General features: G+C 33.7%; 1 protein-coding gene across 1 annotated transcript in view; it reads right to left on the bottom strand.

Moving 5' to 3' along the window:
- Pkhd1 (PKHD1 ciliary IPT domain containing fibrocystin/polyductin) overlaps positions 1–26875 on the bottom strand; it is a 429388-nt gene that overhangs the window by 127492 nt on the left and 275021 nt on the right. Inside the window, exons 53-54 of the mRNA XM_076860094.2 lie at positions 14412–14525; positions 11309–11396 (exon numbers count right to left, since the gene is read on the bottom strand). Coding sequence (XP_076716209.2) covers positions 11309–11396; positions 14412–14525 — 202 coding nt within the window. The remainder of the gene's footprint in view (positions 1–11308; positions 11397–14411; positions 14526–26875) is intronic.

Here is a 26875-nt window from a genome sequence, read left to right as displayed (position 1 = left end):
TCATGATGATTACAGTTATTAGCAATATATCACTATATCTTAAAAATTGCTAGGAAAGTATATTTTAACCATTTACAAAAAAATCAAATATATGAGGTACATATGTATGTGTTAATTAGCTCAATTTAGCTATTCCACAATTTACACATATTTCCAAATGATTTCACACATGATAAATACATGTCATTTTAAACTTATTGGTTAATAAATTTAAATAAATGAGTATATCACTTGAGAAACAAAGCACTATAGGACAAAAATACTGGATAATGCCTTATCAATTTTCTTTCTCTAAAGGTAAATGTGATAGGGAAAATACTTCAACAAACAGGCACAGGCAATAACTTCCCAAATAGGACATCTATAGTTCAAGAACTACTAGCAAGAATCCATGAATAGGGTAGCATAAATTTTAAAACTTTTGTACAGCAAAGTAAATGACAATGTGAAAGGAGAGCCTATGAAAAAGGAGACCATCTTTGCCAACTACTCTTGTGACAGAGGATTAAGATCCAGAAATCAAAAAAGTTTCACGCATGCACACACACACACACACACACACACACACACACACACACCATTTGACAAAGTGGCAAATGAACTAACATTCTCAAAAGAATTTCAAATGGCCAACAATTATATGAAAAAAAATGTTCAACATCATTCACTGTCAGGAAAATACAAATTAATATGACAATGAGATTCCATCTCACTCTAGTCAGAATGGCAACTATCAAGAATACAAATAATAATAAAGGTTGGTGAGGATATGGGTGGAAAAGGAACTCTTATATACTGTTGGTTGGAATGTAAATTAGTATAGTCTTTATGGAAATCAATACAGAGATTCCTCAAAAATTAAAAACAGAACTACCATATGATCTAGCTATGCCACTCTTTGATACTTATACAAAAGAATTAAAGTCAGCATGCTTTAGAGATACATGCATAGCCATATTTATCAAAGCACAATTTACAATAGTCAAGTTTTGGAATCAGCCTAGGTGTCCATCAACAAAAGAATGGGTAAAGAAAATGTGGTATCAATACACATTGGAGCTTTATTCATCCATGAAGAATAAAATCATGTTACTAGCAGGAAAATGGATGAAAATAGAGGGCAGAGTATTAAGCAAAATAAACCAGACTTAGAAAGAAAGATAAGACCTATATTTTGTCTTATATGTGGAAGCTATTGGAAGAAAAGGGGCAGTGGGGAAACAATATCATGAAAACTGAAGGGAGACCCATAGGGAAAAAGAAAGGAACCAGGTGGAGGTAAGATGGGAGGATAAAGAGAGTAAAATTGATCAAGTTATTACCACAAGGTAAGGGCAATAAGGAATCAGGGGTGAAAAAAGAAAATTTGCAAAAGGTTCTCCATGTTTTCCTATAGGTAACACTGCTCCTCACCCAGTTGCTCAGGTAAAATGGTTCAGAATATGCTTTTACTTTTTCTCATTTATGCAAAATTCAATCCATCAGTAAATGATGCGCCTGTCTTCAACATATATTTAATCACTTCTTTCCTCCTCCATCACTAACCCCTTATCTAAGCCACTATCTGGTGTCACCTGAAAAACTGCTATGTTATTGCAATGTCTTATCAGTCAGTTTTTGCATAGCTTAAATCAGATTCAAGCACAAGTCAGGCCCTGTTTCTGTTTTGTTTAAAAATCTTCCAAAGGTCAGAATAAAATACAAATATTTTCATAAGATTAATTGACAAAGTCACCATTTCATCTCAAAGAACACATGGTTACCCAAATACGCCCAAGTGAAACACATACATAACAGAGCAATGGGTGAAAAGCAAGTTCTTTATCTTTATATAATTTGTTTTGATTTACTTACAGTACATAAAAATTCCAACGGTTTTATTCATCTGTCTTCCCAAAACCAACAGAAATAAGCTATGATAAGAGTAATTTAGAGATAAATTTGTAAATAACATAGGACAAAAAGAAAAACATTTTTTTCTTTATGATATTTTGCTAAGCTTACTTTGTTGGTAGTGCAAAAAAAAATGAATGTAAGTTTATAGCTAACATGAAATCTTTATGCTGAAGTTCTCACACAAATATTATTGATAAAATAAATTATTTATATACAAATAAATTCAGATATTTAAGTCTGTCGGTAGAAGTTTGTAAAGGGGTCCAAATAAAATGTGATCTTACCACAATACATTTGGCTTATTACACTGACTTAGCATTAAGACTGTAGGGCAATACTTAAAGAAATGGCTTGAACAGGGTCTTTAGTTCAGTCAATACTGTGCCAATATCATCTTGCAGGATCTGGTAATGTTCTGTAGCTATGTAAGATGTTATTATCAGGGAATACTGAGAAAAGCGTGTATGGAAACTATTATTTTTATAATTTCCTTTGAGTCTTAAATTTATATATATATATAAATTTATATATATATATATATATATATATATATATATATATATATAAAGAAAAATATCCATAAAACCAGTACATCATGTTAATTACATTTCATTCATATAATCTCTTTAAATCACTCCTCCATCTAACAGATACTAAGAAATTTCATCTTTAATTTATAATACATAGAACACAAGCAATAGAATCAGACAAACTGAGATAAATTCAGCTACAGGAACTTCTAGCTTTACAAACTTGGAAAATTTCTTTAAGTTCTCCAGCCCCAATTTTCACATCCATAAAATGCAGATAATACCTTACTTACAGTACTGAGAGATTTAAATGAGATAATGCATGTAAAATGCTTAGCAGAGGCCTGATATATAGCAAACCTACATGATAAGAACTCAATAAATGGTAGCTAGTTAATAACTATGGATAGTTTTAATTAATAAAATTGAATTTCTTTCAAAATAGCCTGTAGCTCAGAGTCTGAATGAGGTTTTTAACACATTCTATGAGAAAAATCCATTCACATGGCTTCTGCCAAATTCCAACTTGCTAACCTTTTAATTATAATTAAAGTTTCTTATTGATCCCTATTAGAAATGCCTACTTCATAGATTCTTCTGGGGTTCAGAAAGGCACTTCACACTCAGCATGACCATGTCTGAATTCATAAACTTTTCCCCACACTCAGTCCTATTCTGGAGAATGAGGCTACCACGGGTCCACACAGATACACAGGAAAGCCCCTCACATCTGATGTGTCAGTGAATCCTGGGAGTCAAGTTGATTGGGTTAAGGGCTATCTAGAAAGCTGGTACAGCATTATTTCTGATAGTATGTATGTTTCTGTGAGTCGGTGGACTGATGGGAAAAGACCTGCCCTCGGAGTGAGCAGGTACCATTCAATTGATAGGGGACAGGATAAAATCAGGTAGAAGAAAGATGGATTTTCTTTCTTTCTTCTGGGTCGGAACTTCCTTATCCTACACTTGAAATCAGAACTCTAAGTTCTTTAGCCTTTGAACTCCAACATTTATACCAGTGGTCCCACAGGTTATCAGAACTGAAGTGCTGGATGGAGAGTTACACAAGCATTCCAGGTTGTGAGGGTTCCTGATGACCCACTGACCAGCCTCCAGATTCTCTAACTTCCAGATGACATCCATGGTACTTCTTGGTCTCCATGATTATATGAGCCAATTCCTCTAATAAATTCCCATTCGTGTGTGTGTGTGTGTGTGTGTCTATCCTATTGTGTCTGCCTCTCTGGAGACTGACTAATTCAGTATCTTAAATATTTTATATTTTATAATTCTTCCAACTTATCTCCATGGCCTGCAGTTTCCAACCATCACTTACCCGGCTCTTGCTCTGGACTCCTAATTGACATCCCAGAATTTACTTTAGACCTCTCCTATAAATATAATCATAGGGAATACTTCACACTTACACTGCCTCCTTAAAGTCTGACAGAATCACAGTGCTCTTAGATTAAAAACCAAACCTCGTAATATTACCAACCATGGCTCTGACCCCCATGACTACTTGAAACCCTATAATGCTCAGCCCCAGCCTTCTATATCAAACATGCTGGCACTCTCTCCACCGTCCCTTCTTGCCACAGAATCACTTCTCAGGCCTCTCTTTCTCCATTATCTCCTATGTTGATTCCTCTACTCTCAAATTCTAAAAAGTCAGAGTGACCCTAATCTTATTCTTAAGCTCCAAATCCTTACTCTACCTCTATCTTCTGGATTATTGACATAACCTACTTCCAGGAGGACTTCCTTCTATTTTCCTGACTTCTAAGTTATGAATCTAATTGCCTTTTGACATTTCTGCCTGCTGTCTCCAAATTAACATGTACCAGCCACCTTCAACTGGGAAAAACCTTCCCACCCCCCCAAGTCCTCTCATCTTCATGCAAGTTTCCATCATCTACCAGATTGTATAATCAAAATACCTAGAGCACACTTCCCTCACCTCAACATGCAGTCATTAGCATATCGTCTCTTCTCCTCATCTTCACTGCCTCCTTTACTTTCCTAGACACCATGGTTTCTGTCCTCAATTAGTCTCATGACGTTGAATCCAAGCCTTGGTCCTGTAGCAGCAGAAAAATGGGCCAACAGTATTGGCCCAAGAGCTATATAAACCCCTAGACCAACACATCCCAGCTTCAACCTGCTAACAGGATCCTTCTTGCCCTGCGAGAATTCTGTCTCTTGTCTTCTCACGTGAATAAACCCTTCTGTTTTCACTCTTGCCTTTTATTATTGTCTGTGGATTTCCTTCTTTGAGTTTACAAGACAAGAACTGGAAAGAAATTGGCAGTGAGTTGCTGGGGTTTGTTGAGACACTGGAAGGCATAGCCCCCCATTAAGAGCTGCAATTCACCACCGGATAGTAGTGGAGGAGAACTGGTCTCAGCGTTGCTGGCTGTTACTCTGGGAGCTGATGCTAGCAGGCATCCCCTGCTGTGATTAGCTGCTAACACTACAACAGGCATTCTTGGTTATAGAGATATCAGCTTACGCAGACCCCAGGCACCAGCAGAAGTAGAGAATCAAGTTTCATATCACAGTTTCAACACCGCACATTTGTTCTTGTCACCTCAACCTATCATCTACAAAGCCAGACCTGTTTCTTAAGAACAACCCAGATTCCATTATTCCACTGCATAAAACCATGAAGAAATTTCACCTTTGCTGTCTCATGCCCAAAGTCCCATGTAACTGGGCACTTGCCATATCATACAAGTCTACCCTCTGCTCACTGGGTTCTGGTGATAGTGACCTTTTTCCTGACCCTTCCATTACACATAGGCCACTGTGGGGAGAATACTGTCTCTCTTCATAGTGCATTCTTTCCCACTCATATTACACAGTTGGTTTTCCATCAGATCTCAGCTCCAATTTTTCTTCCCCATAAAGACATAGGTAATCCAAAAGGTTACCCTGTCACATTCCCCACCCTAGCCATTTTCTATCATACCACCCTACTGATTTCCTTATTGGCACATTTTATATTCTGCAATTATGTCTTTATTTCTGTGTTTGCTTGTTTGTTGTTTCTCTCCCCACTGAGATGTCAGCTCCTGGAAGACAGCAATCCCTACTACTTTGCCTTTATATCCTAGTTCTGAAACCAGACCTGGCATATAGTAAGTATTTCTCAGATATTGGCTGCGTGTTGACGGTTTCTACTGTCCAAAGCTCTTCTTCTACATACACCCCACCTTGCCTAAATAAAGCTCCTATGTCTTTAAATTTCCCTCTCTGAAATCACTCTTTGGGAAAGCCTTCTCTAACTGCCTTCCCTGCCTTGAGTTTTTCTATGCACATATTCTTGGGATCCTATCAACCCCTCCTTTTACATCATTTACCATATATATAATTTTTTACATTTGTTGGATATTTATTTGATTAATGTCTGAGGATGGAGTTCTTGTCAGTCTTTACTTGTTATTGTATCTCCAGACCATTAGTTTGACACTATATATGCATCCTTGAAAACCATGTTGTGCAAATAAAAAGTCTGAAATAACAACAGAAGCAATACCTATTCCATGGGAAAAAAAATATATGCACCTAGAGAGAAGCACACCAAAGCAATCACTACCTATCCTCTCACCCACAGGGAGCCTTACTGTACTGCATATCCTTCTAGACATTTCTCTATCCAAATACATATATACAAAGATATTTTATTTACAAAATTAGGCTAATAAAAACATTAGTTTTGATTAAATTCCTTTATTTTCTCCACTTTGTCAACTCAAAATTTACTCTTTATCTGCCAATTAAAAATTTTAAAATGCATTAAATTGCTATTCTAATTAACATTTATTTCATTTATTGTAGAGAAGAAGATATGTTTTTTTCTAAGTGGATTAGTCAGATGCATGGACTCTTTTATGGTTCACATATTCAAATCTTTTAGAGATTATGTTTCTGGTTCACACTTTTTAAACTATTTTTATGAGTTCTAAATACATTACTTTTCCATCTGTACTGTTGTATGTTACAAATGTTTTCTAGTTCAAAATTTGCCCTTACATTTTTTAATTGACATGTAGAAATTTTAATTTTTTATGTCATCAAATCTATTATTTCTTATTGTTATGGTTGTTTCCTTAATTTTATTATTAGAAAAGTCCCCCCTAGGTTAAGTTACAAATATTCACTTAATTTTCTTCAAATAATTTTTATGGTTTTAATTTTTTTTACATTTTATTTTGTAATCCATTTATAATTTATAATTTAAGAGTAAAGTATAAAGTGAAAATCTAATTTTATATTTTCCCTAGCATTTACTAAATATTCCAGCATGTTTTCAACTAAATTGCTAACTTATTCAATTTACAAGTAATACAGTAATATGTGCATGGGTATATTTCTAGACATTATTTTCCATGTGGGTGCTAATAACACATTACTTTCCTCACACTAAAGGCATATATTAAAAAACAAACTGCTAATGTTTGGCAATTTTCAAATGTTTATTATTCCAAGTAACTTAGACTTTAATGAGCAGATTCTGATGCATATATTTGGTTTTTGATTAAAGTTGCATTAAATTTGACATCTTTAAAAGTTTGAATCTTTCAATTTATATTATGCTTCATCATATTTATCTCATTATATGCCTCTTAATAGTGTCATATAGCTTCCCTTTTATTGGTCCTGTAAGTTTTCTAAAGTTTCCTTCTAGATATTTTAAATTGAATTTTACACTATAATTTAACATTTTATTGCTCATATATTAAAAGGCTATTGATATGTGCTTGCTAAATAAAATTAATATGTTTTCAGATGGTTCTCTAGTTTTCTAGGACAAAATACATTATAATCCATACAAAAAAATCATTTGAATTGTTGTCAATAGTTAAATTTAATCCATTTTTCTTGCCTGAATACAGTGGCTAAAACTTTAATAAGTTTGCCAATTTTTGCCTTTACCTTGCATTGATTGATTTCATTAGACTTACTAGTTGTTTCATTTCTGATTTCTCAAATGAACACTTTATTTTTCTTTTCTCATTCAATCATGAAACATCTAATTGCTGTCAAGTTCAATCATATTTCACACGTTATATTCTTGGGGTTTTATTGTTTATTTGTTCTATTTAATTATACATGACAGTAGAATGCATTTTGACACATTATACCCAAATGAAGTATAACTTCATTCATCTAGTTGTATGTGATGTAGAGTTACAGAGGTCATGCAGTCACATATGCACTTATGGTAATAATGTCTGAGTCATTCCACTATCATTCCTACCCCTATGCCCACTTTCCTAAATACATTACTTCACTCCCTTCACTCCCCTCTGTCTAGTCCAAAATACCTCTATTTTCCCATGGCCACCATTGTGAATTAGCATCTGCATATCAGAGAAGAATGCATTTGGCCTTTGCTTCTTTGGGATTGGATTATTTTGCTTAGCATAATATTCTCCATTTTCATTCCTTTATTGGCAAATGCCATAACTTCATTCTTCTTTAAGGGTGAGTAATATTTATATATATATATATATATATATATATATATATATATATATATATACACACACACACACACATACATACATATATATGTATATATATACACACACATATATTTATAAATAAATATATATACCATTATATAATTTTATTTGATATAGATAGATAGATAGATAGATAGATCACATTTTCTTTATCCATTCATCCATTGAAGGGCACCTAAGCTATTGTGAATTGACCTGCTATAAACATTGATGTGGCTGCATCACTGTAGTATGCTGATTTTAAGTCCTTTAGGTATAAATCTAGGAGTGGAATGATTGGAGTGGGATGATTGGGTCAAATGGTTTGTAGTACTCTTATTGTTGGTTATTTCCCAAATATTCTGTTGATGATGGTTTGATGACCTCTTTGATAAAAATGATTTTTGCCTTTTTTTATGTTGCAAGAAATTCAGGTTCTTTGTTTATATCTTGTTTTTGTCTCTGCATTCATTATATTGTGATCAGACCCTATTAGCATTAAAATTTATAAAGGTTTTAAATATTAATGTATACTCTGGTTTAAAGAATTTTATATTTAAATGAGATTGGCTTTATGTTAGTCAAATTATTAACATTTCAAAATAAATGTGAAAGGGGCAAGTAAATTTTTTTAGATGACTATACTTTTGTTTATTTGCTTTGTGGTAGCAGGTATTGAACCCAGGGAAGCTTAACTGTTGAGCCAGAGCTTCTGCCCATTTTTATTTTTTTTATTTTGATATGAGATCTCAATAAGTTGCTTAGGGCCTCACTAAATTGCTAAGGCTGGCTTTGAATTTGTGATATTCCTCCCTCAGCCTCCTGAGTCTCTGGGATTACAGGTGTGGGCCACTGCACCTGGCTGTATTTTGGTTTCTGTCAATTTCATTTTATATTTCTAAGAGACTTCATTTATATATTTTTATATCATGTAATCATGTATAAAGCTTTCCTGTTGATATCTCAATGGAAATTGAAGTTTATTAATGCAAAATGCACTTGTTTGAACAATTTGAGACATTTATTTTGACTTTTACACTTTTGTTGATAATTTTGAGAACTTTCTTTTTAAAATTAAATAATTCATTTTTATCCAATATTTAAATATTTTATGTTTGGCTTGAAATTTTTCTCTGGAAAAAGAAAATAAAATATTTTTATTTTTAGCTCATATTTTTCCTAAATTGGGTAATTTTAACAATATTTTATTTCTACTACAAAGATTTATTCTTACTTTCTTCTGTTTTATATATCTTTTAGTTGTTTTGTTCTCTTACTATTCATTTTCTTCTCTTTTCCTACTTATTTATGTTTTCTTTTTTTCTTGATCCCTTCAGTGATTTGGAAGGTATTTTAGTCTGCTTTTCCATTGCTGTGACCTACCAAAAGAGCTGACAAGAACAATTAGAGGAGGAAAAGTTTATTTGGAATTTACAGTTTCAAAGATCTCAGACCATAGACAGCTGACTCCATTCCTTGGAGTGGGAGGTGACTGAGAATATCATGGCAGAAGTAAGTGGTGGTAAATCATTTCAGAACATGGAATCAAGAAGCAGAAAGAAAGAAAGAGAGAGAGAGAGAGAGAGAGAGAGAGAGAGGAGCTCTTCTCAGCAAGGACAAAATATATACCCCAAAGGCATGTACTCAGGGAATCACCTCCTCCAGCCACACACTATCTCTCCATAGTTACCAACCAGTTAATCCCTATCAGGAGATTAATGCACTGATTAGGTTAAGACTCTCATAACCCAAACATTTCACCTATAAGCTTTCTTGCATTGTCTCACACATGGGCTTTTGGAAGATAACTCACTTCTAAATCATAACAATATCTATTTATATTGAATTCTGCTAGATAGAACTAATTAACTTATTTTTAAACTTCCTATGGCACTCTCATGTGCCATTTCCACCCTTCTTTCCAAGGCTATCATCCCAGATTTTATTTGAGAATTTTGAACCGTAATAGCTAATTTATGGGTCAACATTGTTAGTCTATTTAACACCATCAAGCACTTATCTAGGTGTTACTGTGAATATATTTTGTAGATGTGGTTAACACAGTCAGTTGATGTGTATTTAATATTTCATAGATGTTAACACAGTTATCTTCAATAATGTGGGTGATCCTTATCAATCAGTCAGAAGACTTTAAAAATAAAAAAGTTGATATTTCCCTGAAGAAGAAGAAATTCAGTCTCTTGCCTCAACACAGCGACATCAGCTCTTGCTCAGAACTTTGCACCTTGCCAACCCCCACTTCAGGGTACCAACTTACCGTACTGTGCGCATGCACCTTGTGGTTCCATCCATATTTTATATAAACAGAATCTTGATTTCTTGACTGACGCATTAACAGTTTCTTTCATAAGAACAATTATTAGAATGTGTTTGTTTTAAGGGTTTAAATGCACCATAGTTACACTATTAAATCATTTTCAGTGTTTATCATATTTTATAGAATTCTTGAATTTCATTCCTATCCCCTAATTTAAATCCAATTCAATCTCTTTGTCTTAGTGCTTTTCTGATCTCTATCTAGTACCTTCTCTTTTGTCATTTTTATCTGCTGATATTGTCTTCTAACTCTTTGTAGGTTTGCATCAATTGGTTCTTCATATTGCCTGATATTCAGTTTAAAGCTGTGGTGATTTTTCTTTATGCTGAACCATTAAATTTCATGCCATTTCTCACTGTTATTTATTCTCACTCTGATTTCTGCCTGTATCCGAAACTGATGATTTTTCAGTTCTATCGTAATCTCAACTCACACTTCATCTGTTATCTCATGGAATTCCCTTTTTAAAAAACTTTTTATCAGGGCTGGGGTTATGGCTCAGCAGTAGAGTACTTGTCTAGCACGTGCAAGGCCCTGGGTTCAATCCTCAGCACCACGTAAAAATAAATAAATAAAATAAAGATATTAAAAAAATACTTTTTGTAGACAATAACAAATATGCATTATCTAGAATTCACTCCTGGAATGAATTATGCTCTTCTTCCATTCTTTGCATGTTCTGTTCTCCTAATTATGGTATGGAGGTTTTTCAAGCACCTTATAACACTTTACTTTGCCATTTAATTCAATTTTGAATTACTATGCCTAATCTAAAATTCAATTCCACATTGTAACAAAACCTCCAGTAGACAAAAAAACTAAACCAATGGGCTGGGGTTGTAGCTCAGTGGCAGAGTAAACTGTGATAGCTAATTTATGGGTCAACATTTTGCCTACCATGTGTGAGGGACTGTGTTCAATTCTCAGCACTGTATCTAAATAAATAAAATAAAGGTCCATCAACAACTAAAAATATATATTAAAAAAAAACTAAACCAAAAAAAATAAAAGCATCTAATTTAATCATTCCTTACCTTTCATTTCCTGAGGCAATATTTGCTCCAAGATGTGTCCAGGATTTTTTAGGATAAGCACTGTGAAGCTGAACTTTTCCATAAACCCCTGAAAAGTAAAAGAAGTGAAAGTAAAAAAGGAGAAAAACCTTCAGAATCATTATGACCAAGTAAGTAAAACTCACTTCAGAGGCTATTGTGTGAAATATGTGATACAGAATCTAGAAATAAAGGTGTCCATCTTGTCAGAAAATAGAATATTTCAGTGCTGTGTTTTACAGTAAGTCAAATATACCTCACATGGGTGTGATACGTATTTTCTCAAAACTGATCAAGAAGTGAATGCTACATACCTAAAGTCTGGGACACAGACTGCTATAATGGCTAACTAGTTACATTTGGAGAGGTATTGCTTTCCACCATTAAACAACTTAAAAGTATTTGCAATTCTGTTGGAAGTTAACTGGTTTTCAATGTTTTATGTTATACACTAGATTCTCCAAGAGGCAAAGCTAATTTTATTTCCTGAGAATAGGGTTTTGGTACTATTAACTTTGCTTTCAGTGGTTAGACTTAATATTTTGTCTTTTAACAGATATCAAGGGAGAGTTCTGTAGGCCCTTTAGTTTCAAACTATAATTTATTTCAGCCTCACAAATTAAAGTCTTACAGGAACATGCTTGGTGCACCCTCACTTTATTCCTTCAGGTGTTTCCTCTTACATATTTCTTTGCCATTTTCAGCCATATTGAGCATACTTACTCATATTGTAGTGATCTAAAAATATTGTGACCATGAACTCCAGAAGTAAAAAGAAAAAATTATAACCATGTACTCCAAACATATGTAAGCTTTTTAGATGAACTTAGATAATATTCATTATTTTAGATAAATAAATAGTCATATATGTGAACATGTTCATATGCATATTTGACTTGAAGCTTTCATATTTTTTTCCTATGCTCCAATGGACCCCATTTGGTTGCAAGCCACTAATCTAAAATCTAAATTTAATTTTTTAAAAAATTTAAACTTTTAAGAATCTAAAAATTTCAGAATGTTCAGCAGAAAAATTTACAAATAAAGTAAATACCAATAAGAAACCCATAATATGCCTTGGCTTTTCATCCATTGTGGTCTAAAAAAATAAAATCCTCATTTTAGAACTTAATTGACTATTAATATTAACATCTGTAATTTTTCCCATATTGTAACTCAAAAAAAAATTAGAAGACAAAACTAAAATAAGAATTAATGAGCCAGACACAGTGGCATACACCTGAATTCCCAGTGTTTCAAGAGGCAAAGGGAGGAGGATCCCAAGTTTGAGGCCAGCCTTGACTACTTAATTAATGAAGTCATAAATGACTTAATGAGACCCAATGTCAAAAATATATACTAAAAAAAGGGCTGGGATGTGGATCAGTGGATGTGCCTCTGGGTTTAATCCCCAGTACCAGAAAAGAAAAAAAAAATAGAATGAATGGGTGTAAAAATAATCCCATGTTCAGGACATGTTCTTGACCCAACCTTTCATAATTTAGTTTCATGAGTATTTTCCCCAAGATATCATTTAATTTAAAAAAATCTTTTTTCACCTTAGATCAAGTAAACTAGGCACAGAAGAATTCTGAAGTAATTTACAGAGATTTCCAACAACAACGTTTATAACAAACAGCAGTCATGTCCTTAAATCTGAATTATCCAGAAAATTCAATTGACCAGAAAAGCAGATTTCTTGGTCTTTTCCAATCATCAAAGGTTTACTGTAAAACGACACCATTTCATAGTTGTTTCAAGGAGATTATAAAGGATTTTAAAGGATTAAAATCTTTCATTTACTTAGGATACTATAAAAATTTAAGCATGCAGTAAAATAAATATTTCATTCTATATTTCAATTTAAAATCACAGAAAATTTGAAAAACACTTATTTGTCTACATGGCTAGATCAGGGATCAGGACATACATCCATGTATGCCCCTAACTAAAATTTTGATACAATGGGATCACTCCCCAGAAGAGAAGTCAAACAAGCTTGTTAGGATCCTTCTAGCTTGTCAAATGGAAAAAGTGCAAAAATGATTCAACCTCAAGTTATTGGAAAAATAAAATAAATAGATAGTATGTATGAAAATCCTTTGAAAACTGAAAAACACTATCAAAGTATTATATGCTAATGATTAGAACTAAGAACTTAGAACTAAGTTAACAAATGTCATGCTATCCTAACATTAATATCTCATAGTGTTCAGAATCTTCATACAGAATGGTCTTTTCTCTTTTGCCCCAACATTAGCAGACTCACTTGAAAACATGACACAACAATGCTGTAGGGGAGGAGCCAGTGAAATCAGTACCCTGGACAATAGCAGAAACACATTTAAGCAATGTGACAGCATAGTATTTACAAACATAATGAAAGAACAGTGAACTGATTCATTTTAACCGTTCAATAAGTGAGGGAAAGGAAATAACTAGAAGAAATACAGTGTTTGAAAGTATGAGGGATACCTAGCTATCCTTCTTTACTTATGAAGTTAGTAATGCCAACAGAGACAATGAAAAAAAAAAATACTTGAAATTTGATGAACATCCTCTTATCCCTTAAGACTGAGTCGCTTTGAAGTTCTGACATGATTATACAAGTCCAGACCCAGTTTCTATGCTCTTATACAGAACAATTTTAAAATAGGATATGGTACCACAGCAATGTCAAGTGAAGAAACTGTTAACAGTAAATGTCTCTTAGTAATCTAAGTATCTTTAAGTTTTTAAATGTACCAATAATCATATAGTATTTATTGTTGATACTATACATTATTAGTTCATACTGTGATGTTTTACCATGTGGACATAATTAACATAATTCTGAGTTCTGACACTACAAAGCTGTGGCTGTGTAGCCTTCTGCAGATTGTTCATGATGAGTCTTAGTTTTGACATTTGTAAAATAAGTGCTGTTCACAGGTGAACTGGTAAGTGAAATAATAAATACAAATCATCTAAATGCACAGAATTTAGTAGATGTCTTATGAATGTCACTTCTCTGTTAGACACACACACACACACACAGAGACGTGCACAAATAATTAATTTTTAATAAAAACAATTTTATACTCACCAATTGTTCCTGGGTCAATACGAATTCCACTGTAATGATCACAAAAGATTCCTTCTGAGGCTCTAAGGTGAATCAGTAGCTTTTGGGCTCTTTCTAATGGATTTTCTAAAGTACCTGATTACAAAGAAAAGTATATCGTTCAAAGTAATTTGAAATTGAGACAGTATGCAAAGTTGCTGCTGAGAAATTTAGAGAGAAGCACTAACAGTCACATAGATGGAATAAGAGCAGGGAAAGAAATGAGTACAAGTTAACTTCTCTAGATTACTGTTCAGCAAATATTCACCATTCTTTCTTCCTTAGTTCAGGGTACACTATCCTGACCTACTAATAGTTAGCCCCAATTTGGGTGGAAGTGACAGTGATATAAGTTCTCAGATGATGTTTATAGAGACAGGCTGGTTTTCATCAGATCTCTTACAGTGGCCTTCTCTGCCAGGAAAGGAGAATTCCTTCAATGACCTCTCTGCTCTCAAACCACATACAGAACAAATCTCAATTGAACATGTAAGCTGGAGCCAAGGACAACCCAGTTGAACATAAATATCTTTCTTTTACAAACCACTGAGATTTAGAGGTTACTTATTCCATACAATTATTGCAGCAAAACCTGGCTGACATGTTGTCTAAGGCTCTGGGATTCACAAATCCCTGGATATGCAATTTAGTATTGAATCTTCACCATAAACCCAAGAAGGATGATTCTTGCCCAATTTTAAAATTTTCATACATGAATAGGCTCATAGGTTAAGGGACTTGTCTAAAATGGGGGCAACTAGTAAGCAACTATGTTTGAACAAAGGTCTGTTTGCCTGTGTTTTATTAAGCAAGTGCTATTTTTATAAATTCTTTTAGCAGCATAAAGACACATAAAGACATGAGACAAGGATACTCAGGCAACATATAAGAATCACTGCTGACCTAAGCCTATGGCTACAAATAGTGGTATTTGGTCACTTTCACAGTATGAAATTGTACAGGGAATTTGCTGAAGTGGGCTAGCGAATAAGGATCTATATAGTATATATTCTTTTGAAAATACATCTTAGAATACAGAAAATATCAGAAAGAGTTGATCATTTAAGAAATAAGTGGTAGAAAAGTAGTCCTCAAACCCTATAGTGAATCAAACAAGTTCACAAAAACTATCTGCTATCAAACAAGACTTTCCAGTTCAGAAATTTCCTGAAAACATAACCAAAAGTGAGATTGCCAGATACCATATGAATAACTGGTAAACTTAAAATTACCCAGTTTTCCTTTGGGTTAGTGGTTTTTCAAATAGCATAAAAATCATTGTCCCCACTGGCATTTCGTATGTTACTGGTTAGACAAAAGGCTCCAGGTGAGTTTGAAGCCTGCTAAATACCCATCTGCACACTGCAAGCTTCACAGTCTCTACTCTGAAAGGAATTGTTGACAGGAAGGCTCAGAGGGGCAAGTGAATGTGCCTAGAGTCAGGTCACAAGAGAGTGAGGATTAGAGCCCACTGGCTGTATATTTCCAAGAGGACACTAAGGTCCACTGTTGCTCTGTATAGGTAATACCCATCCCCACTTGAAAAACAAGTGTATCTTCTCAGCTCAAACAAAGATGTGCTAGAGCAGGAAGAAGGGAAGCAGGGGAGGAGGAGAATGTTAAGCAAATGTGTAGGGCACAGCTCTTATCTTGCGGTTATAAGTCTGTCCAGTAAGCTGTTTTCCAACTGTGATTTCATTTATTTCACGGAGGGTAGTTTAAAGTCTTGAGGGAAAAAAAAAAAATGGCCTAGCACTAAACAGATACCAGAGAGAAAAAAAAGTAGGACAGTTTTTGCCCTAGAGAAATATATGCAGAGTCCCACAAAAAGAGTTCAGCGTTTCTCTAAAATCAGAGATTAAATCAATTATGCAACCCAAAACTGCAGCACATGTGGAGTTTCGCAGAAAGCCTGGGCAAAATTAGTCGGCCTGCCATGATCTTTTGGTATCCGAAGTAACCAGAGTTTGGATTCTTTTTTGTTAAGATAGGGGTGGGGAGCAGAGGATAGAGACTGGGTAGAATTCAGGCAAGGATAAAAGAGGAAATAAAAGCTATTCTAACATCAAGATGCACTGCTTCTTGAATTTGTAAAAGCTTGACAAATGGAAAACTAAAGGCTGAGATCCTCAGTGTTATTCTCAGATTTAGCAAAGAAAGATGAGGCACTTTCTTCAGCATGGACTTTGCCCCTAAATGAGAGTAGCCACTTCTAAGAGAAGATGCTCCAGATAAGATAGTCTGTCCTTGGTTTATCTACATAAAGCTACTCCCAGCTGCCCCAAACCATAGCAAAAAAAAAACATGTAAAATCTGGAGGAATTTATATACACATAATGGGAGGGGAAAGAATTGTCATTGCGCTGCAAAACTGTTCCAGATGTTTTTGCAGACATGATTTCATTTCATTCTTGCAGGCTTTTGATAAATATTGTAGAGGTTCTCATGAGGAAACTGAGGCAAAGAGAGGTTAAGTAACTTGTCATAAATTACATAGCTATTAGGTGGTGAAGTTGGGCCTTAGACTTAATAAGTACCATTCTAGGATATTTAGCTGTGGAGGAATAAAAGAGAAGTAAAGCAAAGTTGCTATTACTTAGCATGATGGTGGGTAACGAAGGGGAAACAGAACAGGTTCCAGATGCTAAAATCACCTGGGGAGATGGAAGAAAATAAGTTCTGGTGTATGAAAGATAACCATAATAATGATTTGGGGAATATGGTACAAATGGATTCCATGAACTTCAAAAGGTAAGAAAAGGGGGAAAGGACCTTTTATTATTTTATTAACTAAACCTCTTTGATGGAATCAAGTAAAATCCAAGTTTACACGTAAGTCCACTCTATCAACACGACTCCTGACACCTTGTACTTGGGTAACCCATACTGGATTACTTACCAATCACTTAGCATTCTCCATGCACACAAGAGCCTTCAATCTTTTTTTTTTTTTTAACCCTCATTCTTCCTCTTAATCTCCCCTCAACATTTGGCTCCCTGTAATTGATTTCTAAAAGTTTTCTATGCACTTGACTTAGATGCCCCTGTTTTGTGCATGAAAATATCTGTGCCCCCTTGATGCAATAATTCTACTTCACGAAATTTGTCCTGAAGAGTTATTATGGACAAAATTTAATGCCCAAATTCTTTGCTGCAATGTTATTGTTATAAATAATCACAAACAATTTTAAATGCTTTGAAACAGCAAACAACTAGAAATGTCTCTGATCATGTGGAACCCCTTCCTGTCACCCCTGGCTTCCTAACAAGCTCAATAGCTGACCTCACAAGCCCTAAGCATTCCACCTGCTCCCTTGCCTCTGCTCTCTTGGCCTGAAACACTACCCCTCCCCTTTGAATCATGGCTCTTATTTACTGCCAAACACAATTTAGATGCCACCTCTCTTTGGATCTTTCTTTGTCAACTTAGTCTGGGTTGTTGTCCTATCCAGCTGTCCCAGTATGCCATGTTTTACCTCAAGACTTCAAAAACTGCCTTCTGCCTGACTCTTTCCTTGGTGAGCTGAGAGAATAAATAGTATGTGGCCAGCAGAGTTCATTTGTAAATATTTTATACAGAAATGGTGAACTAGATAATTTTTACCAGTTCTCCACCATGAAACAATTAGAAATAAAGACAAACACTTTGTAGTAGTTTAAAAAAAATCTTATTTCACAATTTTAAACTTGTATGCATTTAATATCATAGCTTCAAAATACATAAACTAAGCAAAAATGAGATAACTATGAGGAAAAAATAGATCTATCTATAACAATCGTGGAGAAGTCAACACACCTGACTCAGAATAAATAAAATAAGGTTACAGCACTTTTGAAAAATAGACTGCTTGAATAATAATCAAAGATGAAAACATAAATCAACAAAGAATACACATTCTTTTCAAGCATGCAGAAACATTTGTAAGAACTGATTATATGATGACCATAAAGCAAGTTTAACAAATTTAAAAGGATCAGAATTATATATATTATGCTTTCTGACTATAGTTCATTCAAAATGTATAATTTATAATGAAAAGTAAGAACCATATGAGAATAAAGATTTTTCCAGTTATCTGAAGATACTGTGAGGAAAATAAAAAAGCAAGATGAGAAAATACATTTTCAATGTATATAGCCAAAAAGTATTATATCTGAAAACTATAAATGTCTTTAATAGGTAAATAAAAAAGAGATTATCTATCATTAAAAAGAATAAGAAAACAATTACTTCACAAATTATTCCCAAATAGAAAATAATTTACAGGGCTCGGCTTGTGGCTCAGTGGTAGAGTGCTCACCTAGGACGTATGAGGCCCTGAGTTCGATCCTTAGCACCACATAAAAATAAATAAATAAAATAAAGGTATTGTGTCCAACTATAACTAAAAAATAAATATTAAAAAAAGGAAATAAATTTATAAAAATTATTTGATTACATTAGAAATAAGATATATAAAGTTAAAATAATAATTAAATCTCACTATATTTCTACTGGAATAGATAAATAATGTGTAATTGAATTACATATTTTTATTTTCTGAAAATCTTCTATATACATGTCATCTTTTACAATGAATAAAAATTTATTAAGTGACTATTATGTTTCAAGAACACTCATCAGTAAGTTTCATTTACTAAAACAAATGAAAACTGGCCCAAATTCTAAACATATCTTCTGAATACTTTTTAGTTGCTATTCACTGAATTGAAAACAACCAAATTCTGAAATAGTCTGTATTTGTACCTGAATTAACCTTGAAATTCTTATAAATACAATGATTGAATATGAAATATGGATTAGGAAACCAACACCCAAATCACTTCTACTCATTTCATTCCTTCCATCAGAAGTAGGTTATATGGTAATAACTCTGTAAGTTGAGCTTCTACTGAAAAAGCATGACTATGTTTCTCTTGTCCTGCTCTATTTTTTTCCAGAGTAGAGCCTCCAGAATGGTCTTACTATTAGATCCTAGATGGCAAGCAGTTCTGAACCAATTAAATTATGATGCATACTCTTTCCTGAATTAGTGTATAATTGCCCAGTTATCCTAACACACTTTTTTCCAGAAAATAAATGGATAGTGGAAGGGGTTTGCAGCTCACAAAGTAAGAGATGACAAACATTTAAAGAGATAGACATGATTTGAATATCACACAATGTATATATGTATCAAAACATAACAGAGTATTCCATAAATATGTATAATTTTATATATTATTTTAAAAATCTTTAAACTTTTAAAAATTACTGGTAATAAAAACCAGCAGTCATTATCATGTAATTAAGTCTAAGCGCTCACAGGGTGATTTTGTTCAGGATGACAAATTTTTTATCTTCAATGTTGCCTCTCAATTTATCAATAATTGATAAAATATTAAAATAAATATGCAAATGTGTTATTAATTCACTACTTGCAAAATATATAAATCTTCATACATGAGGTTCGTCAGATTAATTTATTTCTATTTGCCTGAGTATCCCAATGGTAACATGGTTACAATAATATCATTCATTTCTTGCACAGTTTAAATGATTTAGTGTATTTCAATAGTGCAAAGCACAATGCAATGTCTTAATATAAAACGGGCCTTTAAAAAATGTTGGCTCATAATAATAATAATAAAAATAGTAGAGGTAAAAATAAAAATATGACATTCATTTCAAAATTAACATTTAAGTTTGGAAATTAAGAAAAATAAGGCAAGCTCTTCTTAGCAATTAATGTCCACCTAGCAAAGTGTTAAGACACTAGACATTTCAGAGGCATAAAAACTAAGTGATCATTCATTTGGCCAGCCCAAGGAACTATAAGGAACACAAAGAATATTCCTCTCAGGCAGAGCCCACCTTCCCATCCTGCATTGGCGGCCCAGAGTTCCAGGGCAGAGCCACTCTGCACTCGGGCAGAGCCACTCTGCACTCATGCAGAGAACCAACCTGCACTGGGGTTCCTTATTCAACAAAGCGTGGCTCCACAGCCCAACATCAGGAAACATACAGGCTTGAGGCTGCCACCGCCAAGAAACTGTGTTATCTCTGCTTTCATCAAGAGACAACAGTAAGGACCTATTAATACAACACCAAGGTCCCTGTGGCCTGGCTGCAACAGAGTTTTCTCTACTAGGGATGCTAAAAGTTATCCTGTTGCTGAAGTAACAGAGAGTCTTGCATAGGATTGCCTATCTCTTATTTCTCCTAACAGCCAACTTCTGATGGTCATATAATTTAATACATCTATATTCTCACATCCTACCTCATAAACATCTTAGTCAAGCCCCCAAACCCCCTTCCACCATCAGAAACTGTAAACCATTATGCAAACCTTATTGATTATATTGTGGAAGATAACTGAACTCATCATTTCTGTTTATAGTGACAAAACTGTAAATGTAAAAATAGAAGCTGATATATGGCTGCACAATTACATTGAGTGTATAATATTAATCTCTCCCTTAAAAGTGAAGTATTGGTAACCTACAGGCACACAATAAGACAATAGGGCAGAAGCTATAATATCTCAGATCTACACTGCAAGAGAGGAAGACACATAGACATCATGAAAAAACAAGGAGGAAAGTGCCCCAAACAAACCAAGACACTACAATGATAGAATCCATAGATAGTGAAGAAGGTGAAATGCCAGAGAAGGAGTTCAGAATATACATAACTAAAATGATTTGGGAATTAAAAAACCACCTAAGTGAGCAGGTACTGGCAACAATCAATCACTTCAACAAAGCGATAAGAGAACAAATACAGGTTTTAAGAGATTACTTCAAAAAACAGATAGAGATACAGAAAAAAGTAAAAATCCTCAAAATGAAAGAAACAATAAGCTAAGTAAACAACTCAATAGATAGGATCACCAACAGACTAGACCATTTGGAAGACAACCTTAGATAGTGAAGACAAAATATACAATCTTTTTTTTTTTTTTAGAGAGTGAGAGAGGGAGAGAGAGAGAGAATTTTAATATATCGGTGGACACAACATCTTTGTTTTGTATGTGGTGCTGAGGATCGAACCCGGGCCGCACGCATGCCAGACGAGCACACTACCACTTGAGCCACATCCCCAGCCCCCAAAATATACAATCTTGAAAATAAAGTTTACCTCAACAGTGAAGATGATAAGAAATCATGAATAGAACATCTAAGAATTATGGGATACCATCAAAAGACCAAACTTAAAATTTATTGGGATAGAGGAAGGTTCAGAGATTCAAACCAAAGGAATGCACAGTCTCTTCAATGAAATAATATCAGAAAATTTCCAAAGCGTGAAGAATGAATTAGAAAATCAAATACAAGAGGCCTATAGAACACCAAATGTACAAAATTAAAACAGATTCACACCAAGACACATTCTAGTGAAAATGCCTAGCATACAGAATAAGGATAGAATTTTAAAGGCCACAAGAAAGAAAAATCAAATTACCTATATTGGAAAACCAATTCAAATCTCAGCAAATTTTTCAACCCAGACTCTCAAAGCTAGGAGATCCTGGAAAAACATATACTAAGCTTTAAAAAATAATGGATGCCAGCCAAGAGTCTTATATCCTGCAAAATTAAGCTTCAAATTTGACAATGAAATATAAACATTCATGATAAACAAAAGCTAAAAGAATTTACAGCAAGAAAGCCTGCAGTACAGAACATTCTTGGCAAAATATTCCATGAGGAGGAAATGAAAATCTGCCAACGGCAGAGCTACAATAAAATAAAAGTAAAAAAAAAAAAAGAGAGAGAGAGAGACAGAGAGAGAGAGAGAGAAAACAAGTCAAGCTAAATAACAAAAATGACCAGTAATAAATCATATCTCAATAATAACCCTAAATGTTAATGGCTTAAGCTCACCAATCAAAAGATATAGGCTGGTAGATTGGATTTAAAAAGGCCCAACAATATGCTGCCTTCAAGAGACTCATCTCATAGCAAAAGACACCCACAGACTGAAGGTGAAAGGTTGAGATAAATATACCATTCACATGGCCTGCATAAACAAGCAGGGGTTTTCATCCTCATATCAAATAAGGTAGACTTCAAGCCAAAGTTAATCAAAAGGGATAAAGATGCACATTTCATACTGCTTAATGGAACCATACATCAACAAGACATAAAAGTTATAAATATATATGCCCCAAACAATGGAGCATCTATGTTCATCAATCAAACTCTTCTCAAGTTCAAGAGTCAAATAGATCACAACACAATAATTCTGGGTGACATTAACACACCTCTTTCACAACTAGATAGATCTACCAAACAAAATCTAAACAAAGAAACTATAGAACTCAATAATACAATCAATAATGTAGACTTAACTGTATAGAGTATCCATCAGTGAGAAAATACACTTTCTTCTCAGCAGCACATAGATCCTTCTCTAAAATAGACCATATATTATGCCACAAAGCAAATCTTAGTAAATACAGAAAAGTAGAGCTACTACCCTGCATTCTATCAGACCACAATGGAATGAAATTAGTAATCAATGATAAAATAAAAAATAAAAGCTACTCCAATACCTGGAGACTAAATAATATGCTATTGAATGAATAATGGGTTGCAAAAGATATCAAGGAGGAGATTAAAAAATTCGTAGAAGTAAATGAGAACACTGATACAACATATTGAAATCCTGGGACACCATGAAGGCAGGCTCAGAGGAAAGTTCATTGCATGGAGTTCATTCCTTCAAAGAAGAAAAAAATCAACAAATAAATGACCTAACAATACATCTCAAAACACTAGAAAGAGAAGAACAAATTAACCCCAAAAGCAGTAGAAGATAGGAAATAATTAAAATTAGAGCTGAAATCAATGAAATTGAAACAAAAGAAATAATAGAAAAAAATTGACAAAAAAGTTGATTCTTTGTAAAAAAATAAATAAAAATTGATAAACCATTAGCCATGCTAACAAAGAGAAGAAGAGAGAAAATTCAAATTACTAACATCCATGATGAAAAAGGAAATATTACAATGGACCCTACAGAAATACAGAAGGTAATTAGAAATTATTTTGAAAATCTGTACTCCAATAAAATAGAAAATATCAAAGACATCCGCAAATTTCTGGAGGCATATGATATGCCTAAACTAAATCAGGATGATATATACACAATTTAAACAGATCAATTTCGAGCAAGGAAATAGAGGACACCATCAGAAGTCTACCAACCAAGAAAAGCCCAGGACTGGATGAATATACAACTAAGTTCTACAAGACCTTTAAAAAATAACTAACACCAAACTTCTCAAAATATTTCATGAAATAGAAAAAGAGGGAACACTTCCAAACACATTCTATGAGGCCAATATCACCCTGATTCCAAAACCAGTCAAAGACACATCAAAGAAAGAAAACTTCAGACCAACCAATATCTCTAATAAACATAGATGCAAAAATTCTCAGTAAAATTCTGGCAAATCGAATATAAAAACAATGTATCACAATCAAGTAGGGTTCATCCAAAAACTGCAAGGTTGGTTCAACATATGGAAATCAATAAATGTAATTCATCACATCAATAGACTCAAAGATAAAATTCATATGATCATTTCAATAGATGCTGAGAAAGCATTTGATAAAACACAGCATCCCTTCATGTTCAAAACACTTGAAAAATTAGGGATAACAGGAACATACCTCAACAATATAAAGGCTATCTATGCTAAGCCCCAAGCCAACATCATTCTAAATGGAGAAAAATTGAAAGCATTCCCTCTAAAAATTTGAACAAGACAGGGATGTCCTCTGTCACCACTTCTATTGAACATAGTTCTTGAAACTCTAGCCAGAACAATAAGAGAGTTGAAATAAATTAAAGGGATATGGATAAGAAAAGAAGAACTCAAATTATCAATATATGCAGATGATATGATTCTACACCTAGAAAACCCAAAACATTCCACCGGAAATCTCCTAGAACTAATAAATGAATTCAGCAAAATAGCTGGATATAAAATCAACACCCAAAATATTAAAGGCATTTCTGTACATCAGTGACAAATCTGCTGAAAGTGAAACTAGGAAAACCACCCCATTTACAATAGCCTCAAAAAAAAAATAAAATAAAATAAAATCCTTGGGAACCAACTTAATGAAGAGGTGAAAGACCTCTACAATGAAAACTACAACACACTAAATAAAGAAATTAAAGAAGACCTTAGAAAATGGAAAGCTTTACCTTGTTCTTTGATAGGCAGAATTAATGTTGTCAAAATGACCATACTATCAAAAACACTATACAGATTCAAGCAATCCCAATCAAAATCCCAATGGCATTCTTTATAGAAATAGAGGAAGCAATCATGAAATTCATCTGAAAAAATAAGAGACCCAGAATAGCAAAGCAATCCTTAGCAACAAGAATGAAGCTGGTGGCATTACTATTCCAGACCTAAAACTATACTACAGAGCAATAGTAACAAAAACAGCATGGTATTGGCACCAAAATAAACTTGTAGACCAATGGTACAGAATAGAGGACAGACAGTCTAACTCACGTAACTTTAGTTATCTTCTATTAGACAAAGGTGTCAAAAACATACATTGTAGAGAAGATAGCCTCTTCAAAAATGGTGCTGGGAAAACTGGAAATTCATATACAACAAAATGAAATTAAACCCCTATCCTTCACCATGCACAAAACTCAACTCAAAGTGGATCAAGACCTAGAAATTAAACCAGATATTCTGCATCTAATCGAAGAAAAAGTAGGCCCTACTCTCCATCATGTGGGATTAGGCCCAACTTCCTTAAAAAAGACTCCTGTGGCACAATAATTAAAATCAAGAATCAATAAATGGGATAGACTCAAACTAAAAAGCTTCTTCTCAGCAAAAGAAACAAACCGTGAGATGAACAGAGAGCCTACATCCTGTGAGCAAATCTTTACCCTTCACACATCAGATAGAGCACTAATCTCTAGGGTCTATAAAAAACTCAAAAAGCTAAACACCAAAAAAAATAAAATAATAATAATGATAATAGTAATAACCAAATCAACAATTGGGCCAAGGACATGAACAGACACTTCTCAGAAGAGGATATACAATCAATCAACAAATATATGAAAAAATGTTCAACATCTCTAGCAATTAGAGAAATGCAAATCAAAACTACTCTAAGATTTCACCTCACTCTAGTCAGAATGGAAGCTATTAAGAACACAAACAACAATAAATGTTGGCAAGGATGTAGGGGAAAAGACACACTCATACATTGCTGGTGGAACTCAAATTGGTACAGTCACTCTGGAAAGCAATATGGAGATTCCTTGGAAAACTGGGAATGGAACCACCATTTGACCCAGCTCTCTCACTCCTCGGTTTATACTCTAAGGACTTAAAAACAGCATACTACAGGGACACAGCCTATCAATGTTTATAGCAACATAATTCACAATAGCTAAATTATGGAACCAACCTAGATGGCCTTCAGTAGATGAATGGACAGGGAAGCTTTGGTGTATATATACACAATGGAATATTATTCAGCATTAAAAGAGAATAAAATCATGGCATTTGAAGGTAAATGGGTGAAGTTGAACAATATAATGCTAAGTGAAGCAAACCAATCCCAAAAAATAAAAAGCCGAATATTTTCTTTGATATGAGGATGGAGATCCATAATGGCAATTGTGGAGAGGGGAACATGGGAAGAATGGAGGAACTTTAGATAGTGAAATGGGAAGGGAGGGAAAGGGACAGGCAAGGGGGTAGGAATGATGGTGGAATGAGTTAGACATCATTACCCTAAGACATAAACGGTGTGAAAATATTCTGTGTACAATTAGCATCTTGAAAAATTGTGTTCTATATATATAATATGAAATGAATTGCATTCTGCCATCATGTACAACAAATCAGAATAAATAAAAAAAATTTTAAAAAATTTTAAATTGCTCTCAAATTCATTAAATCTTACAATAGTTTTCTAACCAAACAAAATAAAACATCAAAACACAATACCCACATCATTCATTTATTAACTTATTCAACTATTTTTTTAAAATAATTTTGTTTTCCAGGCAAAATTAACTAATCAAATAATATTTAATGTTTTATTGTGTGATTGTTTTTATAATTAAATGAAAATTTATAGCTCTTTAAGAAAGCTTATGTTACTGTTATAGAGTTTCTGAGTTAGAAGTACAGTTTAGGAAACACTAAGACTGACAACACTATAATCCTAAACATGATTACTGCAAATATATTCAGTACATCAGAAAAATCTCTATGTTAGTGTTTTGCTTGACAATACATACAGAAAATTCATGGGTAATGTGATTTTTGTGAAAGTATAATATCCGTCAAAAAATAAAGAGATATTTCTATGTTTAACCTCATTTTGAAATACATATTATTTAAGTGTTACATGTCAGTTTCATTAAAGATGCTCTGAGCACAGAAATGGGACTTCATTTCTGT

The sequence above is a fragment of the Callospermophilus lateralis genome, chromosome 6 (assembly GCF_048772815.1).
Source record: "Callospermophilus lateralis isolate mCalLat2 chromosome 6, mCalLat2.hap1, whole genome shotgun sequence".
NCBI lineage: Eukaryota > Metazoa > Chordata > Mammalia > Rodentia > Sciuridae > Callospermophilus > Callospermophilus lateralis.
Note: the sequence above shows the minus strand (reverse complement) of the source record. Positions and strands in the feature narration are given on the sequence as shown.